Source organism: Leptonotus elevatus, chromosome 18 (genome assembly GCF_054856555.1).
Source record: "Leptonotus elevatus isolate MCC_2025b chromosome 18, RoL_Lele_1.0, whole genome shotgun sequence".
Classification (NCBI taxonomy): Eukaryota; Metazoa; Chordata; class Actinopteri; order Syngnathiformes; family Syngnathidae; genus Leptonotus; species Leptonotus elevatus.
In genome coordinates, this window is record NC_141256.1 from 12,266,027 (window position 1) to 12,291,210 (window position 25,184).

Sequence of the window (25,184 nt, forward strand, 5' to 3'; positions counted from 1 at the left end):
AACGGCCAACCCCCCCCCCCCCCCTCCAAAAATACATTTAAATAAATGCACATTCAAATAAATTCAAACTAAAAAAAGTATATTTTGAATTCTGAGATAATGTGAGGTTTAGTTTTTTTTTCGTAGCACGGACTGATCCGGAAATTTCAACCCGGAAGTAAAATGATCACTTCCTCTATCCCGCCTCCCATATCATGATATGCTAAGCTAGCAGGCGGTGTGTTTATTTACGGAAGACGTGCTTTTGCCTCAACATCCGCTTGAAATCGCAAGTCCTTACGAAGACTACTCGTTATTTTATTTTTATTTTTTTTTACAAGTAAAAATGTGCAACGGCTGTGTGCAAAAAGAATACCCCGACCGGGTACGTTAAAATTCTGATTTTGTAAATACAGATGCAACAGCTTCGGATCAGTAATGGACACTCACATCTTGATTCAGGTGTTTACAATAACAACTTACATTAAACGTTTTTGTTTTTCCCCCCTGCTCAGGGAAGCACTTGTCTGGAGAATGGCTCCTATCTCATGAACTACCTGGGCTGTGCCCAATGTCATCACAAGGACTTCGTCCTGATTTGTAATAAAGACACAGAGGATGATGATGGAGAGGAGATTGTCACTTATGACCGTAAATCGTTTTGATATATTGAATGCTTTGTTCTTTTACTGTCCATTTAATCCATCGCAAAAAGCAATGTTCGCTGATGTATAAACAAGAAACTTTTATAATAAAGATATTTGAAACATTTCCACCTTTATAATCCTCTCACCAAAATATTGTTTTTCTTCTAGATGTTTGTAAAAACTGTGACCATGTTATCGCCAGACATGAATATACCTTCTCTGTTGTTGATGAATATCAGGTATGTGGGTTTAATTTCATGTACATTGTAGTTTTTTACCCTTCCAACAAATACTTTGAACACGTGTGAATGATTGTGTAAGCTCCAATTTCTGACTCATGAGGACAATCATTTAAAGGAAATAAATGTATTACTGTTGTAATTTAAACGTTACATCATCATACTCAATGCCATTTACGGGGCTTGTTTTCGGTCACTGTCATTCATGTGCTTTTATATTGTATAATTTAGGAGTATACGATGCTTTGCATGCTGTGTGGAAAGGCAGAGGACTCCATCAGCGTGTTGCCAGACGACCCCCGACAGACCGCCTCTCTCTTCTAGAACTCATAACTGCAAATAAAAAAATACTGCAGATTTACAAGACTCTTACTGGGTTGACATAAACAATGTCATAAAACTGAAAACAAACATGCAGCTGACTTCAAGGTTGCCTATCATTTGGATAAGTTATCTATGTATTTATATGTAATACATTTTTAAGTAAGAGTATTTCTGTAACTATACACCCGCCTTTATAACCATCTTTTGACCCTTGCACTGTATATAAACATTCATAAATTTACATGAAATAAAAAAAATATTGACTTGTGTTAATACGATGTCTCATTTGCCAACCAACCAATTTGGTCTAGAGGTGAAATACCATCAGATGTTTTGATGTTTTGCCACTGATGCCATTAAACCCACTGTTGTGTTATTCGCTAAATTTAATGATCATTACTGTAGCACTTAAATGCATCAAAAATGAAATGGAACTTTTTTTCTTTTTTTTTTTGCTTGTGGACAAGATGTATTTTCATGATCAAAAGCAACTTGGTAAAAATACAGATACATATGCTGGCTGTACAAATGAATAATAATAAAAATAAAATAAAAAGTAAATGACTCTATAAGTAAGTGTAAGTGTGCTTATAAATACATTCTAATATGCTGATGCAGTTATGTGACATTCACTGATTTTATAGCAAATGAATGTACTTATACAATTCTCACCTCTTATTTTTGTCTCATATTGCGCAGAAATGGCATGTTGGGCAACATTAAAACACATTTAAAAATAACATTTGGACATGTAAAATTGATGACAAGGTTATTGGTGAGGCAAAAACAATATTGCTGTTTTACACAATCTGAAGTCAATTTTTAAAAGTAACATTTGGAGAATTCCCAACCACTTTTCCGAGGTTCAGCTTTGGAGAATCCACTGTTTTTTGTTATGCTCAAATCGGGATTGTTAGTTTTCTTTTTTTCCTTTCCAGCATTTACATTTTAGAGACATAAATTCTTCTACTAAATGGATGTACTTGCACACAATGGTAATGACCTCAAAATGGATGACTTTCCTTTATACATAGACAAAACTCACTGACATGCTGCTGGCTTTAGGGTTGCAACCAGTGTGCAAAATTAGAACATTTATTCCCCATTATTGGGCCTTATTTGTTTCTTTGGATTTGGGGTGTCAAAAAAATGGCCCACGGACCAGAATCGGCCTGTCACAGGGCAAATCTGTTTCTAATTCCGTTTTGGACGAATAAATCATCTTTTGGAGTATGTCATGCAAAGGTCACTTAGTTGTGCCCCAGGTAAGTTAGAAGAAAATGTTTCACCGAGTCAGCCATTTTGGGAAACCTCAGGAGGAACTTCATCCAAATAATTCCCAACTTATACTAACATGGCCGCCGGATGTCGGCAAATCCAATTATTTCGAGCATTTGCCATGAAAAAGGCAACATGGGCGCTAACTTTGAACTTTGCACCCCGGTTGCAACCATTTTCAAACATTCCTGAAGTGTATGGACATCATCACTCCAGCGTTTCAAGGTATTGTTATTTAAGCTAATGTAGCAAATAAATACATGTTTTTCTTACATTACATAAAGTACACGTTCCCTTGAGCACACACCGTATTTACACATGCGATCCAAAACAGTCTTTTCTGTTAATCACCGTTTCAGTTTCCTTGAGCCTTTACTCTCCTGGTTTAAACCAGTTCCTAAGGACTGGGGGACCAACGGACTCTGCCCGGACGACCTGGCTTGCAAAGGGCCGTGTCGAGGGGGGGGCGTCGATGACCCGGAGAAGCTCGACGGGGAGCGGCTGCGTCCCGCGGGCGGTGGCCTGCCGTCGCGGGGCTCCTGGCGCGACGGCGAGCAACTCATTGAGCGCTGCAGGGCGGAAGAGCCGCAAGGGCGGGGCGGAGGTGGGCTGACGTGCTGGTCCTGCGCCAGCTGGTTGAGACTGGACAGGGAGTCTGCGCGTACTCGCAACCGCCGCCGCCTCCAAACAGAAAAGACAGTATGAGTAGATTTGAAAACAAAACACCAGCCTTGTTAAGTCGTGTCATACCTGTGGTCGGCACATGGACCTGTAGACGGTTTCCCGGGTGGTGGGTGAGGCACGAGTCTGCCGCTGAGCTGCTCGGGAACAAAGGTGGCGCTCATGGGGCGTGGGATCTTACTTTTACTACCCGACGAAGAGGACAGAGAAAGAGGGTCTTCCCCTCCGCAGTCCGACCTGGAGCCTCGTTCCGAGGAGAGGCGTTCCCGCGGGAGAGTGACCTGCAGGTTTTCGCAGGAAAGCGACGGAGAAGGGGAGTGGGTGGGCGACCCGGGCACGGGGCTGCTCCATCGGTTTCTCCTATCCCTTTGCAGGTTCCTGCCCGGGGAATCCGGAGGAGTGCCAGAGTCTCGTATTGGGATGCGGCTCAGTTTTGGCGAGCAGGGAGAGTCTTTGGGCCTTAAGGAAGCGAGGAGCAAACCCATCGCTTGAGGCTGCTGGTTCAGGTCCGATGAGCAGTCGGGTAGACCAGAGTCAGTCTCCGGGTCTTTTGTCAGGGGCGTCATCGAACCTTTTAGCGGACTCGATGATGGGGCTAAATCCGCCTTGCCGCCAACCTTTTGGATTTGTCCGGGGAGTTCATCGGATTTGCTGGACGGGGCCTCAAGAGGCATCGTGTCACTCTTTTCGAGCACAGGAGACTGCGGCGTGCAGCTGGAAGACTGAAAAGAACTCAGGTTAGGCCAAGGAATGAAAAAATTACATTGAAGAAACAGTAAGAGTACCAAGTAAGGGACTATTAAATGAATATTAACTCATTCAAAAATGGATCTTTGACATCTATAGTCAATGGTAGTGAGTTTTAACTAGGGGTGTCTGGCGATTACAATTTTAAAATCGCATTAATTGCGTGACTTCAATAGTGATGAATAATGATTAATCGCAAATTTTATATCTGTTCTAAATGTACAATTAAATATTTTTTGAACGTTTTCATACTCTTAACTAGGAGTGTGCCAAAAAAATAGAATAAATATTTGATTCTCATAAGAATCGCGATTCTGATTTAGTACGATTCAGAATCGATTTTAAATGTCCCAAAATCGATTTTATTTAAATTATTTTATATTGAGCCTTTGTCTGTGTGTGCCTTTATTTGGAGTGCTGTTCGTGTTGTACCCAACTTGGCCACATAGGGGCAGTGTGGTTCCACGCGGTCTAATACAATTTTAAGTTTGAGCCACATTAGAGAGTAGAAGGAAACAGTCACAATCCAATTATTCCAATAAAAGTTGTTTTTTTGCAGTGTGGAGCCTTTCTTGTGCCGCGAGTAACGCGCAAATTAGCATTAGTGAGTAAGACTGGAGTAGATCATTACAATTCCTTGCACATCTATAGATTGAAGCAAAAATCATTGTCAATCAAATCATTGTTAATCAAAAATAGATTCTGAATAGAATCGCAGACCCAAAAATCGGAATCGAATCGTGACACATTCAAAGTTTCCCACCCCTACTCTTAACATAAAAGTGGGGGAAAAAATGTTAAACTCATAGAAATATGGCTGCATCTTTTTGTCATTGATGAAGTAATTGTAAAAGTGTGAAGCGAAATTTGTGGCATCTCTGTTACGCACATGAAAATGAGCATGCAGAAGACGCTTGATCCTTCCTACCTGATCCACATGTGGTCGTCCCATGATGACCGAGGGCATCTGCCCAAGCATCCCCGGCAGCCTCCTGTGGCCAAGCAACCACGACCCGACAGAACAGTGTGACAGAACAGGGTTGATGACGACATCCGGGCCTTCATGCGGCGGGTGGCTCTCGCCGTTGGCCGCGTTAGGCGTCGGCGCTTTGTCCTCGCGCTGGACTTCTGCTGCAGGCTTGATGGCGGCGGAATTGCTGCCTTGCTCCAGTTCCAGCACCACCCACTCCTGCGAGTCTCCCTCTTGCACCACAGGACTGATGTTGACTGCGACAAAACCGCTGCTGACTGCGCCTTCCTCTGGGTCGGCCGTACCCGTGCCGGAATGATCGTCGGACAAGACTTTCTCCCCGATGTGAGAAAGGATGGGAGGCGTTTTGTTCCGACTGAAATTAAAAAAACGCTTTTTATTATATGGTTTGATTGAACATTTTTGGTGTTTAAAAATAAGTTTGAGGCACGAACCAGGACTCAAGGAAGCGCTCAAGAGTAGGTTTGGGTTCGGGTGCGAGTCTCCTTTCAAACGCCAAGCTCTGACTCTGACGCATCTTCCGGAGCAGCGGCACAGCCCGTTCCAAGTACATGGTCTCGGATCGGACTCGCCTCGGAGAACTCTGCGCGGAGCCAGCGGGGCTTTGGTTGCACTGGTTCTGACTATGCTCTTCCCCAGTCAGAACCTGGAGAGAAAAAAAATTAAGTAACAAGGATGCTTCAAATTTGAATAGCATCTGAATGCATTTTGATTCAGCTCGTGTAGACATGAACAAACCTTCCTGATCACTGGCTCAACGTGCTTCTGGGTTTGAATGCGGTCCATTTCATCCCATATAGCTCTCGCCGGAACGGGCGCAGGGGGGGGAGGGGGGCAGTTGTCGGCATCGCTGAAGCGTTCCCCGAGCATGAGGACGTCCTCTGTGTTCTCCCGCTGCAATTCCACCGGCAGCACTGATGCATTGGCCATGCTTTAGAGAGAGAGAGAGAGAGAGAGGGAAGGTGACCCTGGAGCTCATTTGCAAAGCACTTTTCACACTTGAGAGTTGACAGGGTGGAAATGTAATCTGAAAAGGGTGAAGGAATAACAACAGCATGACTGTGCCGTGTACCCCATGTGAGCTGGCGTGAGGCGGGTGAGCTCCTGGCCGGTCGGTGGTGCCGCAGCCAGCGTGTCCTCCGAATCGCTTTTCTCCCAGTCGTAGGGATCGTTGTGCAGCACATTGTGGCTTTTCATAGCGCTGTCAAACAGTGACATCAGCAGCTGTCACAGGGGGGAGGGGGGGGGGGGTGGGGAAGAGAAACGCACGTGTCAGCATTTTGGCAGTCGGGAGGGGAGCAAACATGATAATGCAAACGTGAGCTTAGCGCCAACCTCGTAGTCTGGTTTGGCGTAGTAGTCCAGGCTGAGGATGTGGTCCAGGAATGTGCTAAACTCAGACGGTAAGTGATTAAGCATGAGACGGTGGTCGTATGCTTCTTTTAGGTTTCCTACTTGTTCCTGTCGGAGGATAAAAATACACGTGAGACTCTTAAGCGCACATTATACATTCATGCAATGACAGGACACAATTCTGCCTTTACAAAAGTGATATATTACACATTTATGTTTAGTACCTAATATTTTGGCCAGGGAGCATATTATCACGCACTGTACCTTGTCTTTAAATTTCCTCCATGGGAGCTGACCAGACGTGAATTCAACCAACATGTAGAAGAGGGACCATAGATCGTCATGACGACCAATTTCCTGCAGTCAAAAATCACACACAAAGTGAAAACAGACAATGCATACAGAAATATTTCAGATTGTTGTTTTTTTTACTCTCCTAAACTACTAATTTAACAGGTAGGAAGTAACCCGGAAGTGTTACAAAATCAACAGGAAGTGTCCCAAAAACAACAGCAAGTGACCCCGAATTAACAGGAAGTGACACGGAAGTGACCCAAAATCACCATGATGTTACCCGCAAGTGTCCCAAAATCAACAGAAAGTGACCCGGGACTAGAGTACACCAAATCCAACAGGACGTGCACCAAATTCAATAGGAAGTGACCTGAATTGTCCCCAAAACAACAGGAAGTGACCCAGAAAAGCCCCAAAATCACCGTGACGTTACCCGGAAGTGCCCCAAAATCAACAGAAAGTGACGCGGCAGTATCCCAAAATCAAAAAGAAGTGCCCCAAAAACAACAGGAGGAACCCCAAAATTAACTGAAATAGACCAGGAACTTAAGTACATCAAGTCCAACAGGAAGTGCACCAAAGTCAACAGGAAGTGCCCCGGAAGTGCCCCAAAATCAACAGGAAGTGACCCTGAAAAGCCCCAAAATCAACACGATGTGACGCGGAAGTGTCCCAAAATCAACAGGAAGTGCCCCCAATTCAGCAGTAAGTGACTGGGATGTCAAGTCACCTTGTTTTTATGAGTATTGATTGAAGCATATCGCACAGTTCCTCTGAAGCCGGCCACAGACCGAGGCTGGAAAAGGAAAAGTCACAGGTACATGTGAGACACATTTGTGCATTGTTGTGTGGAAAGATTTTCAGTTTTAGACATTTATTTTGATAGGTGGGCTGGCAAGTCAGTACTTACAGGACGGAGTTCCTGGTTGGAGGTCATGTACTGTCGGGCCAAACCGAAGTCCAGCATGTAGCAGCACCTGCAGGTACTTGCTAGTCTTCCCATTGCAAAGTTAGCCTGTGAATGGCGTAAGAGAAAGTTCATAAATTGTCAAAGTGAAATTTGTCATCTAAAAACACATTAACTACTTCAAGTAAGTGCGATCTTACTGGTTTAATGTCGCGGTGCAGGAATCCTACTGAGTGGATGTTTTCGACGCCCAGTAAAATCTGCTTGCCGAGCTGCAGAGTCGTCGAGACTGAGAACGTGCCACGGGCCCTGCTTCTCCGCAGATCTGCCAGGTTCCTCCCCTTTGGACAGTTACAACATATAGTACGTTTAACATTCATTATTCACATTTCAAACTTTCTGAAACAAAAGTACAGTGAATTGTTCATATTCAAGCCTTTCGTAACACATAGCTATCAACCTTGTGGAAAGCCCACCTGGAGTTCCATCACCACATAGTTGAAGCGTTCATTTCTGCCAGCGCTGACGAAGCGACACACGTTTTCTTTCCCTGTTGAAAAAAAACGACACACAGATGTGGACTATCGGTTGCATTTTGGATTTCTTTAGTAAATCAATATCCTTACAGTATTGCATTTACTTATTGATTCAGTTATCACATGTTCCATAGAGCTAAGGTACAGTTGCTTCATGTGCGTTATTTTCTAACCTTTAACATTATTTGTGGCACTCTTGTGCAATACTGCACGGTTCTTTTTTTCTATTCGATGATTAGCAGTTGACTTTGTGTCTTCCAATTTCTATCACGCAATCTTTTTTGCACATTCCTTCTACAATCTACTTATTTGATACTTAAGTAGTCAAAATTCATTATATTTATATACTGTACTGCAAGTGCAACGAGGCAAACCCCTTAATCGCTCGACACTGCATCTACAAACACCGAATGCATCAACTCACCCTGCAGCTTCCTCAACACGGCCGCCTCCGTCCTCTGCACGGGTTTGGGGTGTGTGGCAGACTCCACTTTCATGGCAACGGTGGCCTGGCTCAGGAGGTCCAAGACCTCGTAGACCTCCCCGAAGCCACCTCCGCCTATCTTTCGCACCTGCAGAGCAGTTTCACATGAGGCAGGTACCGGTCGTGACTGGTGGGGGTGCAACTGGGCAATGACTCTTTTCTTTATATTCAGGATATTTGACTTGAGCTTCCTAATTTATGCTATAATTGTAGCAACGACTTTCTGGGCAGAGGCCCATTCTGACACCAACCACAGTTTTAGTGACAGACGGGCCTAGCCTTCATCCATTCTTACAAGGAAGCAAATAAGTTTGCACTGAATAGAAAAGTACCAAGATAGTTCAATGTCCGAAATGAAACTTAACCATGCACTTTTTAGTACCAGTACTTCTTGCGCAGTTCGGCAGATAGCCAAAAGTTCTCCAAGGAAAGGAGACAAATAGTGCCGTTTATTAGTCACTCCAGCAAAATTTGTATAGTAATTGAATGTGGAAAGAACAAAATCCAGACGAGTGAGCTGTGCTATACTGCAATAGGGATGAACAATTAATCAAATTCAAATCAACATTACAATGAACCACTACTAGTATTGTAGTATTATTTGCTAAATCGTTCAGCCCTATTGTAAAGTCACAATGGCAGTGATCATTCAGATAGAAACCAATCTGGGCCAAAAATGAAAATACAGGTAAGTTAGAGTCTTCTTTTGTCGTGTCTTTTGACATGGCCTATAATTGTTTTTTTATTAGCCATCCACGACCCGCCAGTTGAATGAAAACCACTGCCCTAAAGTGTACCTTGTGCTTAAATAAGAAGAAATGGGTACTTCTAGTGAGCTCTTACCACTCTCCATCTGTCTCTGACCACATCTGCCGTTGACAGGATGTCTGTATGCTCTCCACTCATGGTGAGTGCTCTCTGCTGCAGTCACAAGCTGACATCAGTGGCACCAACCCAACACTGCAAACAATTCATTCACTCCTTAAACCACACTGCCTGCCATTGTGAGCGATGATAGGTAAGGTTACAAATGGAAAAATAATACCTTCACATCACCGATTCGTGTATTTTAACGTGCGTTTTTGGAGAAGGTAACTTGATTGTGCATGACATTCAAATCGGGAGCTAGCTAGCGGTTAGCAGCTAGCTTTAGCTGATTTTAACCGGAGCCCGAAGCATAATATTGACAAGTAAAGGGGTTAGGTATGGTTTAGTAAAGGGTAACGTGGTATGGGGGAGCTGCAAGGCAGCAAATATACGAGGCGGTGCTGAATGCTAACTAGCATGTTTACTCCGCGGTGGCTAAGCAGCGAGCCAACGCGACTCCTTCCCCGCGTTACCTCGCTCGGTTGCACCGGGACAGAGCGTCCATGGTCGACTTCTTGACGCCCACGTCATTCCTACGGTTCCTTTATCTTGCGGATGAAGGGACGGCGATGGGGAACATTATCCAAAACGTGAGCCAATAAGCTAGCCAGCCGATTATGTCCACAGCCGCCGCTTACAGGGGCAACGGTGACGTCATAAAAGCTCCCGAATGAGCCGCAGGATCACTATGGCAACCATCTCCCCCTGCCCCACCTCCAGTACAACACAATCACGTTGGCATTTTTTCACTCATACAAACTGAAATTGCACAGTCAAAGGTGGATATTCATGTGGAATATTTGTAATTCGTCATAGTCATGAGTCATGACAGCGTACAAATGTTACAGAAATAATACTGAAGAGGGAAGAGGCATGTTCGGTGACATTTTGAACCTCTCGCAGCACACCACCAAACGAAATTGTCGCAAAAACTATATGCTGAAATAATGAGCTTGTCTCATATTACCCACAAATGTACTGAGTGTGAAACCCAGGCCTGTTTAGTTGATCATAAAGTTATTATTACAATATTGTACGAATGGCAACAGGAATCGAACCACAGGTTAACTGTAACTGTACCTTCTGCTATTAAGCTTGTTTAATTGTTCTACTTGTCACTATGTGTCAATGATATTGATACAAATAAATAATGTATTTTTTTTGTAATAAAACAATAATACTTTAAAGTTTTAAAGTGAAAATAGACATTTTTACAACTGCCCCCTTTACTTATACCATGGAATATTTTTAAATAATATTTAGCACTTAGTAATTAAAAAGCATTGTCTCTCCACATTGAAAACATGTAATACACAAACACAAGAGGTAACTACTGCAAGTGTGAACAAACTTTTGTGCTCGAGGGCCCCACTTTTAATTTTTAAAACAGATAGATGGGCCAGGCCATTCTAAATGAGGTTACAAAAGATTGTGTACGTAAATTAATACTCATTTTAGATATCATTATTGTTGTGACTTTCAACTTAGCTCATGTTATTTGATTACATTTGACAACACTTGATTATAATTAATTTACTAATTATTTAAAAAGACAAATATAAATCTATAGATATGTAATATTAATATATAATAATTTATGAAAACATTGGAAATTTGGGGAATATTTTTAATTCGTTACTTACAATAAATTGAATAATTATTTAATGAAATACATTAATCTTCCTAAATGTATGTATTAATTATTTCATATGTAAAATTAAACCTAATTTACAATTACTTTGCATATATTTACCTATACTGATTGATTGATTGATTGATTTAAGCATTTTAAATAGATTAAAGCTAAAGAATGTCAAAGTGATCTTTGCTATCTTCATTTTTTTTCCTAAGAAAAAACAGCCCTGATGTAATCGCTCGAAATAAATAACAGCATTTCGCCCGTGGACCATATTTTAATGTCAAATGAAATTATCCAATTACTACATCTAAAAAATATTATTCATTAATTACAAATGTCTTTGTTCATCTAGCCATGCCAGATACATGAACAATCTTCCACTAGATAGCATGAAGTAAAATTAACTTAATTGACCAAATTAACTAAATTGTGCAAAGATTTGACTGATGAAGTCAATTTGTGAGTAAATTGTGACGAAATTCTATAATGTTTCCGTATTTATACTTTTCGTGAGACTTCGCTGTAAAATGGGTGTATTGGCTCGATAAATGTTGGGTAACTCTACTTGCACTCGACCGAAATATCGATACGTCTCCGCCCGCCCCGGGCTGAGCGGGTCACCAAAACGAGCATACACGGATGCAGTGGTGGGCGGGGCCAAGGCAGCAGGTTGGAAAACAGGATAAGCTCTGATCTGTTTGTGGGTGAGGCGCTGTGGCTCTGCTGCGTTCGGTGCATTTTTTTTCCTTTTCTTTTTTGCACCACTTTCTGTCCGTTTGCATACTTTTCCAACTGTTTGTTTTCATGCGCTATGTTGCGCGACTTTTTAACCACGGCGCACTTTTACCGCGCGACCTTCCGACGTGCGGAAATCGCAGCGTTTCCACACGCTGTCGCTGCGAGAGACTAAAGTCGGCCGAGCGAAGGAGAGAAAAGTTGCGGACGTGTTTTCCAGGAAAGGCAACGATTTGGCGGATACAATGTGGAACATTGTAACTACGGCGTGAACGAGCGGTTGCAGCAGTCCAGTTTCGGTGATTACACCCGTGTAAACTCGCCTGTTCGCCATATTTGCGCGCTTGGAAACTCGGGAGTGAAAGTTAAGAGAGAGTTATGACATTTATGGCGCACAATCCCTTCATGGATCTGCATGACTTTGATCGCGAGCAAAGGGACTCTTCGGGGCCGGCCATGGAAAAGCAACTGTGTCATTCATAAGGTATTACGTTTTTGCATAGTGGCTTGTGGGTTGCATAATCGCCCCCAGTGCTTCCAATGCTTCCTTATTGCTGCTTTTTCAACAGCCAACAGCGGCTATAAGCTCGATTGCTCGATTGCACGATCACCTTCATTTCCTGTATTTCTAGTTAGGCCAAATAGCTATGCTGTCCAAAGGCCTCCTTGTTGCTGCTGACTGAATCCAAATGCCCCTTTTAGTCGGACATAAACATGACATTATTTTGATTGTTGACTTTTAAGCCTGCATGCCCTTTGACCTTTATGCCTGAGCCTCCATTTTCATATTTACTTAAAGCTTTCCCCAGAGGTAAACAAAGTATTCTTATTATTTTTTTTAAAGGTGCTGCACCCTGAAGAGGATGTGAACAGGCTCCAAACTTCAGCTGAGATTCTGCATTTCCTTTCGGATTGATATTTCCTTCCACATGCCAGCTGTGTGCAAAGCGCAGGAAGTAAACGCATACTACGAAACCCGGACGCCAAGATCTTCTCGCCATGAGTCTTCCTCCTCAAATGAGCGCTGATAAGAGCAGCAAGCATCGGGCAGTGGCGGCCATGAAAGAGCCTTTGCAGCATTCAGGCGAGGTTTATTACGGACTGGGCGCTCCGTCTTTGGAGTCGATCCAGGGCGACTCCGCCGGCAGCTCCGGCGTGTACAACCCAGAGAAAGGCCCTCAGGTTCTACCGCCCTATCAACAGGTGGCTCCGGTGAAGTGGGTGCAAGACTCCTTGCAAGCTCCCGGCTGGCCTCAGGAAGCTGTGCCCGGGTGGAGCCAGAACTTTGGAACTTACGTGGGCGGCGTGAACGCCCGGGGTCAGGTGGCGTTCCACAAGATGGGCAGCGAAAACCAGCAGCAGGTTTACCGGGATGCCCCGCGTGCTCCGGCGCAAGGCAGGGGACTGGAGTGGGAGCAGCACGCCATGCAGCAGGCCCAGCTGCAAGCGTATCAGCACAAAGGCGTGGAGCTGCAGGGCGCGGCCCACGTGCCGCCTCACAACGTGCAGGGCTCCATGCTGCAGCCCTTCCAGGCGACTTTCAACAAGCAGCAGTTCCCGCAGGGGTACTACTCGGTTTTCCCGGGCAACAAGGGAATGCAGGGCTATGGAGAGCAGCCTAAAACGCAACAGCAGCAGCAGCAGCTGCTTCACCGCATGCAGCAGCAGCAGTTACAACAGCAGCAGTTGCAGAAACAGCACCAACTACAGCTGCAGCAGCAACTTCAACAGCAGCAGCAGCAGCAGCAACAAATACAACAGCAACAAATGCAGCTGCAGCAACAATATCACCATCACCAACAACAACAACAACAACAGCAGCAGCTACACGAGCGACAACAACAAATGCACAAAATGCAGCAGCAAGCACAAAACATCCCCCAGCCAGACCCACAGCCTTTGAATTTCGTCACATATCAGCCGTCAGAACCCTGTCCGCCCGAAACGGCGCCAATAGCCGAGTCGCCGAAGGAAGTCCAACCTGATCCGTACCCCTCGGAACCTTCCGACGCGATGCCGGCTGCCCCGAGACGCTCGCGACGCCTTTCTAGAGACGGGCAGTCCCCGTCTGCGCCGCCTCCGGCCAACGTGTGGCCGAAAGAAACCTCGCAAAATGGAGTATCTGTGGCGCAGGTTGCCAGAACAGGGGACGCCCCCGCCGCCACGGGGGGAGTCATACAGAGCACCCGGAGGAAAAGGAGAGCGTCCAAGGAGATCAACTTGGAGACGCTCGCCCAGAAGGCGTCGGAGATGCCCTCCATGCCTGAATCGCTGTCTGCTGGCAAAACTGAGGTTCAAAAAATACTATTTACTCTTACTCTTGCTTTATTTACACATTACAAAAATGTCTTTACAATAATATGTTATATGCCCAACTGGTCTAAACATGGCATTCTGATTAATATAATGTTTGTGGAATATGAATGAAGCAGCAAAATCCACCCGTTTGTATGCTACTCGGGGGTCGGCCATTTTGCCACTTGCTGTCAACTGAAAATGACATCACAGCTGCTTAGGACTAACGACCAATCACAGCTCAGCTTGTGAGTGTCACATGACTGTCACATGACTCTGAAAACAGACGAGCCATGATTAGTTGTTACCTGAGCAACTGTAAAGTCATTTTCAGTGGACAGCAAGTGGCAAAATGGCCGCCCTCTGACGTGGGTATAAAATTGTTTTTATATTTGACAAACAAATAGTTATCAGAATGCCATGTTTAGATGAGTAAAGACACTTACAACATATATTGTAAAGGATACTTTTGAGTTAAAAAATCCATTATCACATCGTCTTGTTAATTCACAGCTTTTCAAATTGTAAGTTTGCCCGAAATGCAGTTATTATGACAAAAGGCAAGCTGCACTTTTAAAGAGGAAGAACTCCCCATTTCACTGTCGAACTTCCTCCAGCTCTTTCAACATCACTTTCTTGGCTTTGTTTACTCTTGACTTTTGCAGTCTCCTGTCTACGTGCATAAGAGGCTTCTCCAAGCACTCGTGTCGAAAAGCAGCTATGATAGTGTTCGTGCAAAAACTAACCACATTATGTACAAAGGCGGTCTAATGACATCCAATACAAGAGCTCTATCACTATATTACTACATATGATAAATATTAGAGATTGCTCGATAGCACTTTTTCAGACTGATGCCAGTACCATTACCGTACTCAATCACACCAAACTAGTAGTTTTGGAAAAACAATGAAAGATCATTTTTAAAGGAAGCGCTATATATCCCAATAACATCATTTTTAGTTAAAAGTGCATGAAATTAATGGTAAAAAGTGTCAAACAAAAGTGACGCAGCCAATAGAAAAGCACCTTCAGGTGACGCTGCTCCGAGGCGACAACGAAATGCAACGCTAGGTAAGAAATTAGTTACTTTTTAAATTTTACCATAGTGTTTATTAAATATTGCGCACAAGCAGAGGTGGCAAATCCAGATCCAGAAAGTAAAAACCCTGTCACAGTTTGGCTTTAGCCTCAGGTGCTAGCTAGCGAGCTAGCTAGCTCCCTGGCTAGCTCCGATGGTGCTCATTTACCTGCTAGGGAGCGAGCTAGCTAGCATCAATGGCTAAAGCCAAACTGTGGCAGAGTTTTGACTTTCTGGACCTGGATTTGCCACCTCTGCGCACAAGTAATACACATTAAAAAAAAACGAAAACTAATACTGAAACTAACAGAGCCACCCTGAAAACGAATTCAAACTAACGACATTTCCAAAAAGAAAAATTCAAAACGAAATAAAAACGAGCTAAAAATGAAAATACCAAAACTATAGTATGTGTTGCCATTGCTAGCAGAACACCCGCTCGTATATTTTCTCCCTCGCAGCTTCCCTAACTCGCCGCAATAATAACTAACTGCGCTGACATGGACTGGATGCAGGTATTCCGATTTATGGGGAGTGCAAGTCATTGTGCTGTTGCACACACAAGTGTGCGGTGGCAACTGCATGTCTGCACACCTCCACATTCCTCAGGCTCTCGCTCAGTCATTGAGAACTTCAAGGGAGGGGCCGGACCAGGCCGGGCTGCCAAGCTGAACAGTTGCGCTCCCTCGTTGCCTAGAACACCAAAATGCTTTCTCATTGCCAGGCACAACCCGCAGTTGCTGTTCTAATCTTATCTAGGCACACCGAACGATGGAAAAAAAAAACAGTTGAAAAGCGTGTGTGGGTTTTGCAACTATTTTCCATGAGTATATGACCGGCAGCCACTAGTTTTGCCGCAATTAGAAATCTGATTTGCAAGTGGTGCAATGTTGGTGTAACTGCGAATCAAAAATGTGATGTTTGTGGGTCGGGGAAAAAATAGTCCAGTACGTACATATTTAGTTCCTCAAAACGTTTCCTGATATGAACACATTTTTTCCGCTAAAGCTAGTTAGTTGTTTGTGTGAGGCTTAGTCGCCTGGTTTGCAGATTTGTGATTGTTCTCTGCCGTTTTAGTTTGTGTGTGGCAGGCCAAAAGGCACGCTTTTGAATCTGCCACAAAGCTGAAACGGAAGTATTCACTCCAGTCCTAAACTTGGCAGAACTTTATTACCGCAACCACAAATCTGAAAACTGTGAAATCCCTGGGGGGGAAATTGGATTTGTAGATGTGCAGGAAAATGCGGAATTTATAGCTTTCTAGTATGTTGTTGGATATTCAATTTAATAATTTTATTTGTCATCCGCCTTTCTTTTGATTAAAAAATGAATAAATTAGAAAGTAAATAATTAATGATTGAGCAGACAAGCACGTAGCAGTTATTTAATAAAATGCACAAGTTTTTATTTATTTATTATTTTTTGCTTTTTAAAAAAAAAAAAAAGTTCGATTGTATTACAGTGCATGCATCAAAAACATCCATCTATTTTCTTAACCGCAAATTCCTCACATGGGTCCACGGTCATCAAAAACAAATCCTCCAATTCATCAAATCCTCCAATTCAGTTTCAGTTGCATAATATATTTATATAGGAATTGACTCATATGGGCTGAAACTGGCCTTATTTTAAGGTATTGAATACTTGTGGAGGCTGCCGACACAAGCAACTGATACGACAAAAAAAAAACATCGCGTAAGTCCTCCTAGGCAGTAGTTGGCGCTATACTGCGGCAGTTTGACACGTTGGCTAGTCTGTGTCAGAAAGAGGTTTTGTTAACATTTGTCATTGTGTAAAATAAAAAATTATATATCAGAAGTACTTGAGATGTCAGTAGGAGGAGCTTATATTTGGACATTTTTTTTACTTACTGAAAATATATTCCTCAGCATAATGATTTGCTATTAAAATAATGTTATTTAATATGACCATTTCATTATACAAAAAGAGCGTATCATTTGAACAAATGTTTTTTGTGTTTGGATTTTTAAAACAAAAGTACATTTGCGAATAGATGGATTAAATTGAGTGAGTGTCGTCTGTAAAACCTTTGCTCTTGTTCCGCCACAGGGAGACGGTCCTCGAGGCAAACACGCCAACATGGTCCCTTTAATCATGCCGGTGTCGGTGCCAGTGCACAGGACTCCAGTCGCCGGTCACGGCGCGTCGGCGCACGGACGAGCGGGCCAGGCCGAGCGGCCCTCGGCGGCGTCCGACTGCAAACCGTCCGTCATCGTGGCTCGTCGCAGATCTCTCCGAAACTCGGTGACAGACAACTTTGAGCAGGTTGCTTCTTGGAGGGTGAACCTTTAGCTTAGCAGGATGTAATGTCACAGATTTCACATTCTTATTTGAATGGCTAACAACACTTTTTTTTTTCCTCCAATGAATCAGTGAATATTTATTTTTTTACTTAATTAATTTAATTTTAAAAGTAGATATTTACTGGTCTAACCTTCAGCTATCATATTTCATGCCATAGCAGATGGAAATGTGTGTTAATGAAATTTGAATCCTTGAAATCTGAACCGTAAATACAAATTCAAGGAACAAAAAAAATTGCAATAGTAGACATTAACAAGTGAAATAAGAATATACTAAAATAGTAGCCCCCCCCCCCCCAAAAAAAGTAAAACAAACAATCAATACAAATAAATACAGACTCTTCCTGTAGTGCGCATGTTGGCCTCTTAGGGGCAGTGTGGTGCCATGGCATACACACGATGAGAAGAGTAGAAATAATTTAGCTTGAGCTTTATTAATGTAACTTTATTTGCAAATTCTGATGCACCTTTGAATATTGTTATGCTAACTCTGTGTGTGTTTGTTGGTTTTAACAGTATTTGCGTGTGACTATTGGTTATTTTGAGGGATATGACTCCAGTAGGTCGATGCTACTGTCCCGTTAGCATGCCAGTCGGATTTTACTTTAGCATTAGCACAGGTGATGTTTTTAAAACTAAACATCTCTTGTATTAATGAGCAATGAGTGTAATTATTTTTGATGTTTGTTTAGTTTTACAGTGAACTCCGACTGGAGTGTCTTTTAAAAAGATTAAAGGACGCAAAGTGACGGCAAATTGTACATAACATCAAACACTTTCTACGCTAGCAACAGGTTGCATTCAGGGTACTCTCACAACATCGGGAACTTGCAAACACAGCACCGTTACGCATAATAATTGTTTTTCCTCAATAATCACAGTACCTGTGATACCAAAGTATGGATTTTTAGACCAGATCCTAACCACTTCTCTTTTCTTCCTCCTCAATCTAGGACGGAGAGAATGATCCCGGACTGGATGAGGATGGAAAAACCAAACAAAGGCGCAAACCCCGACCCGACCCTCTCATCATCCCTCCACCCAGACCTTCCACGTTGATCCCGGCGTCCGTTTACTCCAGCATCTCCGCCTACCAGAGTAACCTGCGCTCCCCCGTCCGGCTGCCGGACAACCCGCTCGCCTTTCCTCCCTACACGCCCCCGCCCATCCTATCTCCCGTGCGAGAAGGCTCGGGACTCTACTTCTCCACTTTCCTCACAAGTTTCGCCACCAGCAACCAAATCCTCCCGCCGCTTGCGACGCCCAAGACGGCCACCAGAAGCCTCCTGCGCTCCAGTAAGTCCTCCTTCCATCCAGTCTTGCATTTGAGCATCGATGTTCATCTTTAACGCCCATTTACGAGTATGTGCTTTGACCTCACTAGTACGACAATTTAGTAAAACGACTCTGGTGCACTAGTGATTTCGTTCCACTGATTGATGACATTTCTGTACACATTAAGTAATAGGCTACATGTTACTAGTGAGGCAGAACAATTTATAGGCATTTTGGTGCTACTAGTAGGGTCCACATGCCCATTAGTGCCTAGTAGTGTTGTAGTACAGCACAGTAGTTTTGTAGTAATTTCATAACAGGAGGTAAAAAGTGACACATTAGTGGAAATAAAAACTGTATTTTTATTATTATTATTATTTTTAATAAATAAAAAACATTATTATTATTATTATTACTAATGTGCCCTAGTGAGCTGAATTGGACAAAGAGCATAAAGTGTTGGCTACACTATTATCTCAAATCTTCTTGAACTGAATGAACTTAAATGTCAGTAGTTCACCCCCTTAAAGAAACGGATTGTAATATGTTTTTAACAAGAAAAATAGCACACTATTGTTACCTACAAAAACGTACAGTTGTGTTCTAATGAAATTTGAAGAAATTAAACAGATTTTCAGCTTTACTTTAGCTGACATTGTGGCGTAATAATAGTCATTCTTTGCAGAGGATAAAGAACATATGTCTGCGAGAATTATTTTGTCCGTCTACATGAGTTGTTGCACTGTTTGCATTCAAATATTCATTATAACAGGGACACAAATGATTATAACTATTTGTTAGCCTGTCTGTAGCGTTTCCTGTTACTTGTTAGCATTCGGCTAGCAGCAAAGTTATACAGTACACAATTAATTCTCTTCGTCTTGATTTTTGGTTTTGACAGCCAATTTCAACTGGGAGTGACATTAAACAGCTTAAAGCCGCTTTGGGTTCATTTGTATAAAAAAAAAAAGGTAAAATGAAAGAAGGTAAAATGGCCAAATTATTGAGTCACTTGTATCTCAAGGCAACACTGCACTAGTACATGGGCCTCAAGCTGGATATCAAATAAACCCTTCAACATCCCTTCACCACATATTTGATTTTGTTTTGTGTTTTTTGTTCCAGCAAGTTCAGACATCACACCGCCGGTTCTGCCCTTGATCACCGACGCCACGCCCGTTAGCCTCGAGCCGTAAGCTGCATTTTCACGAGCGAAACCTTGAGGCCAACCGACCCCGGCGCCAGCATCTCACCCACCGCTTCCGTTTGTGTGCAGGCGCATCAACATCGGGCAGCAGCACCAAGCGGAGATTCCTGACTTGCGACACCAGTCCCTGGCTCACTTGGACCTGCACAAGGCCGACCTGGTTTGGCTTCCTTTGCATGACGGCCAGCTTAAACACACAGAACCGGATATTGGTTAGTTGCCTTGCCTTCATCCAAATGTTAATTTTATTTTATTTTATTTATTTTTTTACTTGTTACTGGTTCACCATCTGCCCACTCACTAATCCTCCTCCTCCTCACGTTGTCTTTTCTAGTGGAGAATCTGATGAGCATGGCTTGTTCCAGTGTGCTGAGCGGAGGAGGAACCAACCAGGAGCTGGCGCTGCATTGTTTACATGAAAGTGGAGGAGATTTCATCGTGAGTACATTATCGCTGCAGCCATTTATCAGTTGTATCTATTCAGCGCTCCTCGTTATTAGAAAAGCACAAATGGTCACGAAAAACGGTGAAAATTCAGACACAATATATTGCATGATACTGAAAATGTTGCAAAATCTGTCCAATTATATTTATTTTAATTCAAGTCTTTGCTGTAGAAGATGTGTTAAACATGTGCATTTCGATAAATTATTATTATTATTATTATTATTATTATATTTTTTTATATGATAAATTATGGTAGATTTTTTTCTTCTTCTAGCACAATAAAAAAAAAGAAGTGAAACTCGTACAGATTCATTAAATGCAGGAAAATACTTTTCTATATTAAAAAAAAAATCATTTGATGTTATATTTAAATATTTTGAGATGGTGAAGGTGGGATTTTATTACCTGTAAGCTATGATAATAAAAAAAAATTGAATAAAAGAAAACATGAAGTGTTTGGCGCAATACAAGTAACTTTTCATGGTATTCTAATGTATTGAGTAGTGATGGGCGAGTACCGATACCACATATTGGGCCGATGGAAAACCTTATAGCAAGGTATCGAAGATGCCATTTTTAGCTTATTTTTTTTATCAAATACTATTACTTTCTCTCAGAAACAATTAGAGGACCAATTAGTGGGCTGCAGTATGGTCATCTAAAACCATGCATATCTACTTAACATACAAATATCTTGTAGTTTGTGTTTGATTTTATGTAATTTTTTATTTATTTTTTTGAATAGGAGACCCTCAGACGCTTAATGCATCAGGAGCCAATCTTCCCTAAAGGCCATCACCTGGCAGGTTATCACTACTCAGGTGAGGTCAATTTTACACAATCAATTCATCTTATATGTATGATTAATTCATGGAAGGCGAACCAGACGACAGTCATCTGATACATTGTAATTGCGCAACAGCGATCGAAATCCATATGTGATGATTCTAAAACACGAGCCGACGTTGCAAGCTTTTAGTTTCACTTCAACTTTGGCAACATTTAACCACGCCCATAACTACCAAAATAAGGCTGGAATCTTTTGTACCCTCGTTCGTCCAATGACGCTTTCATGCCACTTCGCCACGCGATTTTCCTCGCAGGCTCCGACCGGTGGAGCGCCGAAGAGAAGCATTACTTCAACAAAGGCATCTCTGCCTACATTAAGGACTTCATCTTGGTGCAGAAACTGGTAGGTACGCCTTAAGATGCCATTTTTTTTTCTCACTGATAATTGAATTGGATGTCGGTTTCCATTCCAGGTGCAGACGAAGACGGTGGCTCAATGCGTCGAGTTCTACTACACGTACAAAAAGCAGGTGAAAATCGCCCGCAGTGGGATTTTAACCTACGGCCCTTCAAACTCACCTTTGGATAAACACACAGAAGCCGTGGTGGACGTCAAGGTAGAAAACTGCTCTGGATTTTAAATCTTTGCTCAAATGTATGCTGTGCACACAGGTATTCAAAATACTCGCATGTGAGGTTCACCGAAGACTAAATTGTCCGTAGATGTGAATGTGTGTGTGTGTTAATGGTTGTCTTTATTTAGAAAATCTAGAAGCTTGGGCCCTAATAAACATCACTCACTTCGAGTAAATTAGGGCCATCATTTGAGGAAATAAATGTTTGTATTTCAAAAATGTTTCCAAAGGGAATGCTAGCAATTTTGCAAAGAACAAAAAAATGTGGATTACAAAATTGATAACTTAAAAAAAATCACTTAATATTTTTTTTTGTATTTTCTTTTTCATTTTTCAATGGAAATGCTATCAATTTTGCAAATAACAACAACTAAAATCATGCGGATTACAAAATTAATAACCAAAAACAAAAAGTAACTTGTTGCTAGGCTGAAGTAAAACTTGGGAATAGTGGGAAGAAAGAAAATCAGCGCCATCTAGTGGTACGCTACCCGTAATGCACAGTGCCCACTGGTCAAAATTGTACTTTTGTTTTGGTAACTTATTGTTTATGCTGTCTTAAGGTTTTAGATACAGATCAGGAACAAAGACAAGTTGCAGACTCTCATAAAAAAAAAGCAAACCAATGCATAAGAAACAAACGTTGCCTATTGTGAGACAAAATACCATGCATGGTACCTAGGATATTTACAAATAGTGATTTTCATTGGCTAAATAAGCCATTTCACCTTTTTAGAGGCGTATGGAGTAAGTCATTTACTTACTGTACTTTACTGTAATGCCCTTGCACACATGTCTGCTTATGACTTTTTTTTTTCTTTCCATTATCTTTCAATAACCCTCAAATTCCCTTAATTTGCATAAACTTGCATAATTCCCATGTAAAGCTTCAAATATGGAAAACATTTCAGAAATTGTCCATTGCCTAATGTGTAATATGAATAACCTCTGGTCTGAAAATGAGACATGGCCCAAGTTGTTAACCTACTTTGTGATTCCTTAGAGTTCCCAACAGTCTAATTCAACCCAAATACACACGGAGGACAAGAAGGAGCTTCCTTTTCAGCAGGAGGGCAATCAACAAGCCATGGTGGCTCACTCACTGCAGGCTCATGACTATGTGAGTGTTGGGACAAAATCCAAAAGTTTTTTTTATCCAGGTCAGGGGGCGGCCATTTTGTCACTTCCCGTTGACTAAAAAAGGACATCGCGGGGCTCAGCCTCAGAAAACAGGTCAGATGTGATTGGTCATTACCTAAGCAACCTCGATGTCATTTTCAATCGACAACAAATGACAAAATGGCCGCCCCGGGCATGGATAAGAACAGGTGGATTTTGCTACTTTACTCATAATATGCAATATTAATCAGAATACCAGACCGGTTGGGGCACAACCTATTACTGTAAAGAAAATGTATGCTTCTGTGCAATGACAAAATTTGTTCTCCAGGCGGGCACTGCGCCGGTGGCTAAAGAGGCAGAGAACGTTGTCAAGGATGCTGCCCACACATCGGCGCCGCACAGGCCTCGAAGCGAAGCGGCAGCAAAGAAGACCAAAGTGCCAGCGAAGCCCGCGCAAGATCCTGACGCAGAATTTCCATGCAAGAAATGTGGCAGGTACGACCAAAGTTGTCACGGAAAGTCCATTTCGTTAGATTTTTGTGTTGACTTTGTTATGAAGCAAATATTCTCTATTTTGAAAAAAATAAAAAATAAATCTTCAAGGAGAAAAATGCTGTTTATTCACACAAATATTAACTCGTTCACTGCCATTCACGGCTATAAACTATTTCTATTAGTTTAAAATGTTTTATTTTTTGTTAATTTCTTTTCTTTTTCTTTTTAAAAAGAAGAAAGATTATTAAAATTTTGAGGCATCAGCCAATTACAATTTTTAATTTTAATTAATTGCATGACTTCACTAGTTATTTTTTATTATTAAAAAAAAAGAAAAAATGTTAAAAATTAGGTGCGTCAGGCGATTAAAATTTGTAATCGTAATTAATCGCATGACTACTAGTTAACTCACGATTAATCACACATTTTATATCTGTTCTAAATGTACAATAAAACTAAATTTCTAGGTTTTTATACTCTTGTTAACAAAAGTGGGGGGAAAACGAATAGAAATAGTTCAAATGAATTTTTGACGTCTATAGCCGTCAATGGCAGTGAATGAGTTAAAAAAATAATAATAATTGAAAGAAAATTTTATTTTAACACACCGTGATACGCGTTGCTTCTTCAAATGTATTTATTAAAACTGTACCCTGTCCTGACCATTGTTAATGTGTGCATCAGGGTGTTTCACAAAGTCAAGAGCCGCAGCGCCCACATGAAGAGCCACGCCGAGCAAGAGAAGAAAGCCGCCGCTCTGCGCCAGAGGGCGGCGGAAGAGCAGGCGGCGGCCGCCGCCGCCCAAGCCCGCAAGGAGGCATTGTTAGCCATAGCGGCGGCGGCGTCCCACCAAGGCGGGAACGGATCGGAGAACCAGGGGGAGCCGAGCAGCCAGGAGGACTCGTCGGAGGGGGAGGAGGACGACAACGACGAAGATTGGCACTGAGGCGGAAATTTGCGGCGAAACAGCAGATTCAACGGGTCGGACAAAAAAATGATCAATAAGAGTGGAATAAGCACAAGAGAAATTTTTCAAGTCTTCCTGCGGAGCACTTGCACTCCTCTCCTGGCTGATAAAAGACTGTTCGTATTCATCAACCACTCCATATTTTCACACATTTGTATCGTTTAAAATATTACAAATGACTTTATTTTTGTCTAAATGCACTTCTACAGTACGCTTTTGCCAATGTTGCCTTTTTACAGTACTGTAAATCCTTTATTTAATAATTTTTTTTGTCCCAAACTCGGCATTTCCAGTATAGGGACTTTCCCTGGGTTGTTTGGTATTCATGATCAGGTTGTCTGTAATTTACACAGAACAAAAAATATGTTTATGGTTCCTTTTTAATTTAAAGGAGCCCATGGCTCGTTTTCAAAACGATTTTGCAGAGTTTGAAAATGCTGCGTTAAATGTTGCTGATTCTATTTTAAGTTTGGTTGTACACTTTTTTACAACTAAATAACCTTTAAAAGTAATATGTAAAAACAAAAACAAAAAATATATATAAAGTTTGCCGTATTTATGCAATTTTTCATCAATTTTGGTAATATAAAAAAAAGTGTATCCTATCAGATGCAATATAACTTGTGAATTGAAAATAAAAACAATAAGTGTTGAACAATCAATGTGTTTTTTTGGTAATTGTCAGTGGTGGGCAAATTTGTGCATTTGATTTTTAAAATGGACAGGTTGGCCAGATCATTTGAAGAAGAGGTTAGAAAATGGAAATATTCATTAAATAGCTTATTTTAACAATAATTAATAATAATAATAATTTATCTTTTAGATTTGTGACCATAAGATATAAAC

The 25,184-nt window shown here is 41.9% G+C and overlaps 3 protein-coding genes across 5 annotated transcripts; 2 read left to right on the forward strand and 1 right to left on the reverse strand.

The window, feature by feature from the left end:
• Positions 1-178: 178 nt before the first annotated feature.
• On the forward strand, positions 179-1,750 carry churc1 (churchill domain containing 1). Its single transcript, XM_086061542.1, has 4 exons — positions 179-364; positions 495-630; positions 795-865; positions 1,097-1,750. The coding sequence occupies exons 1-4, from the start codon at positions 326-328 to the stop codon at positions 1,187-1,189; spliced, it is 339 nt and encodes a 112-aa protein (XP_085917668.1). The 5' UTR covers positions 179-325; the 3' UTR covers positions 1,190-1,750.
• Positions 1,751-1,802: 52 nt separating this feature from the next.
• ttbk2b (tau tubulin kinase 2b) lies at positions 1,803-9,999 on the reverse strand. 2 transcript variants are annotated; one of them, XM_086061540.1, is made up of 15 exons: positions 9,801-9,999; positions 9,304-9,420; positions 8,401-8,548; positions 7,917-7,990; positions 7,641-7,781; positions 7,444-7,548; positions 7,264-7,329; positions 6,504-6,596; positions 6,222-6,347; positions 5,959-6,110; positions 5,625-5,817; positions 5,321-5,532; positions 4,824-5,241; positions 3,218-3,870; positions 1,803-3,148 (listed from the first exon to the last, which is right to left on the reverse strand). In XM_086061540.1, the coding sequence occupies exons 2-15, from the start codon at positions 9,364-9,366 to the stop codon at positions 2,815-2,817; spliced, it is 2,778 nt and encodes a 925-aa protein (XP_085917666.1). In that variant the 5' UTR covers positions 9,367-9,420; positions 9,801-9,999; the 3' UTR covers positions 1,803-2,814. The 2 variants fall into 2 exon arrangements, with proteins under 2 accessions (XP_085917666.1, XP_085917667.1); XM_086061541.1 differs by lacking the exon at positions 9,801-9,999 and adding an exon at positions 9,506-9,792.
• A 1,629-nt stretch (positions 10,000-11,628) lies between these two features.
• Positions 11,629-25,000, forward strand: mideasa (mitotic deacetylase associated SANT domain protein a). Of its 2 annotated transcripts, none has more exons than XM_086061688.1 (13): positions 11,629-12,185; positions 12,546-13,993; positions 17,148-17,363; positions 18,355-18,697; positions 19,802-19,868; positions 19,953-20,095; positions 20,218-20,321; positions 21,076-21,151; positions 21,434-21,522; positions 21,593-21,736; positions 22,758-22,874; positions 23,205-23,371; positions 24,056-25,000. In XM_086061688.1, the coding sequence occupies exons 2-13, from the start codon at positions 12,701-12,703 to the stop codon at positions 24,315-24,317; spliced, it is 3,021 nt and encodes a 1,006-aa protein (XP_085917814.1). In that variant the 5' UTR covers positions 11,629-12,185; positions 12,546-12,700; the 3' UTR covers positions 24,318-25,000. The 2 variants fall into 2 exon arrangements, with proteins under 2 accessions (XP_085917814.1, XP_085917815.1); XM_086061689.1 differs by having other exon boundaries at positions 17,148-17,342.
• The last annotated feature ends 184 nt before the right edge of the window (positions 25,001-25,184 follow it).